This window comes from Lactuca saligna, chromosome 8 (genome assembly GCF_052625555.1).
Source record: "Lactuca saligna cultivar CGN05327 chromosome 8, ASM5262555v1, whole genome shotgun sequence".
NCBI lineage: Eukaryota > Viridiplantae > Streptophyta > Magnoliopsida > Asterales > Asteraceae > Lactuca > Lactuca saligna.
Window position 1 is genome coordinate 129,818,988 of NC_136424.1, and position 6,586 is coordinate 129,825,573.

At 34.3% G+C, this 6,586-nt stretch overlaps 1 protein-coding gene across 1 annotated transcript; it reads left to right on the forward strand.

Moving 5' to 3' along the window:
• The first annotated feature begins 1,313 nt into the window (after positions 1 to 1,313).
• LOC145008302 (putative inactive receptor kinase At5g58300) lies at positions 1,314 to 5,964 on the forward strand. The gene is made up of 3 exons (XM_078966917.1): positions 1,314 to 1,750; positions 2,980 to 4,224; positions 5,125 to 5,964. The coding sequence occupies exons 1-3, from the start codon at positions 1,741 to 1,743 to the stop codon at positions 5,754 to 5,756; spliced, it is 1,887 nt and encodes a 628-aa protein (XP_078823043.1). The 5' UTR covers positions 1,314 to 1,740; the 3' UTR covers positions 5,757 to 5,964.
• Positions 5,965 to 6,586: the final 622 nt, after the last annotated feature.

Below are 6,586 nucleotides of genomic sequence, written 5' to 3' on the forward strand. Positions count from 1 at the left end.
ACCCGATGGAAGGAAGCACTTTTGGTGTTTGACTGGACCGAAGAAGGAAAGGGGAACGGAAGCAACGGGGCTGCTGGTGGTCTCAATGGGTGCAGCGCGGAGTTGCTCAAGCAACTTCTCGACTACTTGCTTTTGCTTAGACAATGGATCACGAAGGGAAAGAGGAAGGTTGGTTTGAGAGGATCAAGGAAGCAACAACAAGTCAGGTGCAGGGGAGATGCAAAGGAGGTCGTTGCCTTATTAATTGTCGGAAAACTACACCTCCGGTGGAGATTTATTAACTGAATCTGAAGAAAAGAAGAAGGGTGAAATAGATATGCATAATGCTTTTAGGGGGTGTTCAGCTTCATCAACGGACATAAGAGAGAGAGAGAGAGAGAGAGAGAGAGAGAGAGAGAGCCTTTAATATTAAATAATTATTGCTTTTATTAAAATAAGGCAAAACTTTATAAATGGTCCCTATGGTAGTGAAAAGATAGAAATATCTTTTACTTAACAGCCAAAAGTTAACAGATTTAGCGAAAAGGACCATTTATTAAAAGTTTTGAAAAGATAGAAATACCTTTTACTATGAGATTTTTTAAACTTAAGAACTAAACTTGATATTTTCAAAAACCACAAGAATCATTTTAAAAGTTTTGTCTTCTTACAAATTTGTCATTCACTAAGAAATCCACCCAAGCGTAGACCACACTCAGCAAACATTTGCTTATATTTTTATAATATCATAAAATACACTCTATTTTTAGTATAATAGCAAATTACTTATATTTTTTACTTTATTAATAAAACATTTATATTTTTTAGCTTATAATATACATTATTTATATATTTTTCTAGAAATAATAGCGGCATATTTATAATAAATATAAACATGTTTTAAGTTTCAAATTATTATTACTATTATCAATGGAAAATATTCACATGTTGTTAGTATCGTAACAAAATAACAAAATAATAAATTATTATTATAAAAAGTAAAAAATAAAACAACTAAAATATATTGTTGTTTTGCTTTGAAAAAGCCATAAACTCAAATGGACGCTGTGAAGAATGTAGCGGAAGACTGGAAGCGGAGTCAAACCATACCATTATTAACTACCACATGGTCAACACTAACTTTACAGGGGGTAAAGTGTAATGTTTAAATAAATCAAGGTCTGGTCAGAAATAAAGAACAAGATTACAAGACCACTTTATACCAAACACAAGAATACAAGTAGACTGACACGGTGGTAATAATGAGAAAAATTATAACAAAGTGTCCTCATGTGTAATTAAATATTTCTTTAAAACCCCGCTCAAAAAGGAATTATCATCATGTGTGCTCCACACTCTCTTTCACACACTACAACACACAGATTGTGTGTTCTACACTGTATTTTCTACTGCGATTTCAATATAAAAATTTGGAATCCAGCTCAACTGTGGAGTATATCGTGTTTGTGTGTGTATAATTAAATGCTGGTGAATTTTTCTGATGAGATTTTTTTCGCTTTAAATGCTTGGCGTTGAAGTCAATTTCTGCTGCTAACTTATTAGAGTTCTCTCTCAAATTGAGATCTATTGTTGCCTTCGGTTTCGACGCTTTTCGTGAAGAAAATGCCGGTGGAGCTTTGCCGGAGAGTTTCATTGACATTTTTTTCCGGTGAATTTCAGTTGTAGTTAGTTTGAAGCTCTGATGGCGACGACGGAGCTCAATTTTCGCGGATAAGAACTTCAAAGGCGAATTCTCTCGTTATGTTTCAAGGTGCATTGCGTTGGAAAATTTCATTTATTTTTATGCAATTTGATTATAATTTATACATCTAAGCTTATATCCGTGCTTGTGATTCTGTTCGCAGAAAAGTTCGTTTTACATACATGCAATTTTACAATTATAATTTCGTTAGGTTAGGTTACATGTGTGTGATTTTATTTGGCTAGAAGTTCATGAAACAAATTAAGTATACTAGTTTAAAATCTGTTTGTGCATTTCATAATTAACTTGCTTTAGGTAAAAATCGTGGATAAGAGTGCTTTCACAATTTGACTATGTAAGGATAGAATTGTGTGCTTGTGATTGTGGTTGTGGTTGGGGGAGTGGGTGGGAGTAGAAAGGGTCAATGTTTGATCTGAAGTAAAAAGAGATGAAATTTGGTAGCTGAAAGTTCCAAAGTTCTAACTTTTTATTTTATAAAATTAATTAGGTAAATTGTAGTTTTAGTGATACAGAGATAAGTAGTTACAAGGCAACCAAAAAGACTGAATTGATTTGGAGTGTTAGAATTTGGTAGATCATCAGACCCAACTAATCTTAAACCTAATTTACATTCTACCACTGAATTTTTACAAATTAAGTTAAATAGGTAGGATAAATATATTCCCTTTCCTTCTTAACATGATAATTATAAATTTTTTTTAGGGAACTACAATTGCTAGTCTTTCTCTAATATCTGTAAAGGGAATTTCAGTTCATTATCACTTGATATGATTCTTGATACATTCGCAAATGTAGCAATCCAAGATATTCTCATCTAAAAATATTATAGACCTCAGAATCCCACTTCTCTTTCAAAAGATACACAAGTCCTTTTTTACCTTTCTTTTTCTTTTTGTTTTGTTAGGTGGAAGAAAATTAAGTCCTACTCCTTTGCTGTTTCCAGTATACCCTTCTCAATAACACCTTTTTTGCTTCTTGCTTTCCATAATGGCTACCTTTTCCCATTTTTATTTCTCTTTAATGAGCAACATATGCTTTGGGAAGTGAACTACAATATCTTAATAATTTCTCCACTTTCTATAACTTCCTAATCCATTACCAAAACCCCATGATTTCTGCCACTCTTGTGTCTACATTATGAAACCATGAACATAACATGCAAGAATGTCTCATGTCCCTCACTACATATAAGAAACTGTAACATCATATGCATAATGTCATTATTTTATATGATTTTAGTCTTTTACTCATCTAATTTGTTCTGTTTTTGATGTCAGGAAATTTCCTCATGGAACTCTGCTTTAAGTCAATCTTCTTCATACTTTTCCTTCTACCTCTATCTTCAGCTGATTTGAACTCAGATAAACAAGCACTTTTAGCTTTTTCCAATTCTGTCCCTCATGGCCCAAAGCTGAACTGGAACAACAACACTGATATCTGCAATTCATGGGTAGGAATAAACTGTACTTCAGATGGGACCCGCGTATTTGCCCTTCGACTTCCTGCAATTGGGCTCAAAGGCCCAATTCCACCAAACACACTTGGAAAACTCGACTCATTACAGATTCTAAGCCTTAGATCAAATCGCCTAAATGGAACCTTACCTTCTGATCTTCTATCCCTTTCTTCCCTCCATTACCTCTTCCTTCAACGCAACAACTTTTCCGGCGACATTCCGGCGACTTTTCCTCCCCGGATTATCGTCCTCGACCTCTCCTTCAACTCCTTCGCTGGAAACATCCCCGCCGGAATCCAGAACTTAACCGAGTTAACCGGGTTAAACCTCCAAAACAACTCCATATCTGGCCCAATCCCAAATGTAACAATCCCTACATTAAAACATCTAAATCTAAGCTACAATCATCTCAATGGCTCAATCCCATCTTCCCTTAAAGAATTCCCAAGTTCATCATTTATCGGGAATTCTTTCACATGTGGGCTTCCTTTAAACCCTTGTTCTCCAATATCTCCTCCAAATAAAAAAGAAACCTCAAAAAAGAAAGAGAAACTTCCATTATGGGCAATTATCGCGATTGCAGTTGGAGGTGGGATTTTGGTTTTGATTTCACTTATTGTGCTGATTTTATGTTGTGTGAAGAGAAAGAGTGAAGAAGATCCTAGAAGGGTGACAAAAGGGAAGGCTTCTACAAGAGGTGAAAAGCCTAGAGATGAATTTGGGAGTGGAGTACAAGAGCCTGAAAAGAATAAGTTGGTGTTCTTTGAAGGGTGTTCTTATAACTTTGATCTTGAGGATTTGTTAAGGGCATCTGCTGAGGTTCTTGGAAAGGGTAGTTTTGGAACTGCGTATAAAGCGGTTCTTGAGGAGTCGATGACTGTTGTTGTGAAAAGGTTGAAAGAAGTTGTGGTTGGGAAGAAGGAATTTGAACAACAAATGGAGATTATTGGGAGAGTTGGACAACATCAAAATGTTGTCCCACTTCGGGCTTATTATTACTCAAAAGATGAGAAACTTCTTGTTTATGATTATATGTCTGGAGGTAGCTTGTTGACACTCTTGCATGGTATGATTTTCTTTTCTCTTTTTCTTATTTGCTATTTCTTGTGTTTACACCAAAAGTAAATGAGACAAAATTTGTGGAAAGTTAAAGGGTCAACATGGAAAGAGCCTCATTTCATGACTCTCTATCAATTGCTATTTTGGTGAAAAATTAAACATTTTCAGTCATACTTTTATTTTAATGAGTCTTTGGTTAGTTTAATTTAGTGAGAGCATTTCAATAAAGTCAAGTTGCTTTTTTGGCAAAAAAGTAGGCCCATTGGGCAAAAAATAAGTAGAGTTTTGTAGTACAATAGCTTAAACGTGATTCTACTCGACAATGAATGGGACAAACTAATAAATTTTCATGTTCCCCATAGCACATGATATTATTACATGCAGAAAGTGAAAATAGAGAATAACGATTATGCTTTTACGATTTTATATATATTTAGCCGACTACTTTTTGTAGTGATTAAATAAATATAAATCTTTTGACTATTAAATGGATGATTTTAAGAGGGAAATACATACAAAACCACAATGCGCTTTCGTGATTTTAACGATTTTAACTATTGTTTATTTGATAATGATTATAGTTTATAATTAAACTGATATGTTTTTTTCTCAATAATGACAAAAACACTTTATGCTTTTAGGTAATGTTTTTCTCAATAATGTTAAATTTTGTATTGTATGTATGTTTTAAATATATATATATAATTTGATTTCTTTATTTTTTTTATTTATTTCAATATAATAATGAACGATGAATTGCGATTTCTTTATTTTTTATTTATTTCAAAAAATTCCAACAAACATGAAATATGAAGGATGAATTCCATCGTAGCAACTAAATATGAATATGGGAATGGAATCTGCAATTCCAATTCTAACCGGAATAATTGATTGCAATGAATAACAGGAAACAGGGGCACCGAGAGAAACCCCGTGGACTGGGAAACCCGAGTGAAAATAGCCCTAGGAGCCGCAAGAGGCGTCGCCCACATCCACTCAATCGGCGGCCCAAAATTCACTCACGGAAACATCAAATCGGCAAACGTCCTCATCAACAGCGACTCCGCCGGCTGCATCTCCGACATCGGCCTAGCTCCGCTCATGAACTTCCCTCCTCCGACCTCCCGTCACGCCGTCGGCTACCGAGCACCAGAACTCCTCGAAACCCGAAAACACACTCACAAATCCGACGTCTACAGCTTCGGCGTTCTCCTCCTCGAAATGCTCACCGGAAAACAACCGATTCAGTCTCCGGGGAGAGAAGACATGGTGGATCTACCTCGGTGGGTGCAGTCGGTGGTCCGGGAAGAATGGACGGCGGAGGTTTTTGACGTCGAGCTTATGAAGTTTCAGAATATTGAAGAGGAGATGGTGCAGATGTTGCAGATTGGGATGGCGTGTGTGGTGAGGGTGCCGGATATGCGGCCGACGATGGAGGAGGTTGTGAGGATGATTGAGGAGGTCCGGTTGTCGGACTCTGAAAACCGGCCGTCGTCTGATGATAATAAATCCAAGGATTCTCGTGTGCAGACGCCGTGATTTGTGGATTGAAATTTGAAATTGTAAGTTTGTGAAGAAAGGATAATAAATTTATTTGATTTTCTGGATTGTTAAATCCTCATTTGATTGATGTGTACATGATTTATGGAGTTGTGGAATTGGTGAGGAAGATTTAAATTGTTTGATTTTGGCATATTTAGGATGAAATTAACAAACTCCATGATCTGGAATATCTTTGAAGTTCAAACGGTTTTTTTTTTTTTTTTTTTTTTTTAAAAGTCTGTTAACGGGAGCAAATGTCAGATTAAAACGACTTCGATAAAAGTATTTTTTTTATTTGTATATGGATGTTACAAAGAGAGTGGTATTCTAGAAAAAAAAAAGATTAAAAATAAAAAAGATGGTTTGATTGATATTCTGAAAAAAAAAAAAAAAAAATCTTACATTTAATTTCAGTTATATATTTCTAAAGATCTTTATTTATTTATTTTGAAATGTCAATAGAACTTAACTTATGCTACAAAAATCCCGGGAAGCTTTTTAAAAGATGTAAAGTTATATATAAGATTTATTTAAAACATGTCATTATTTTAAAAAGGGTTGATGTTATTTTTTATCATTTAATTTTTGGTTTTGTATTTATTTTGTCATTTTTTTTTTTAAGTTTTAAAAGATCATAACACTTTCGATTTTATGTTCATTTAGTCATTCAATTTTTTGTTTGGTCGTTTAATTTTTAAAATTGTGTTCATTTAGTTATTAAAAAAATTTAGATTAAAAGTTTAGTGACTAAATGACCATAATTTTAAAAGTTAGGTGACTAAATGAGTACAAATCCAAAAGTTAACTAGTTAAGTTACTAAATTAGC

What these genes read in the sequence shown, in the direction of transcription:
- LOC145008302 (XM_078966917.1), top strand. An exon ending in CTTGTTGACACTCTTGCATG is followed by an intron (nt 4,225 to 5,124) that starts GTATGATTTTCT and finishes AATGAATAACAG; the next exon opens with GAAACAGGGGCACCGAGAGA.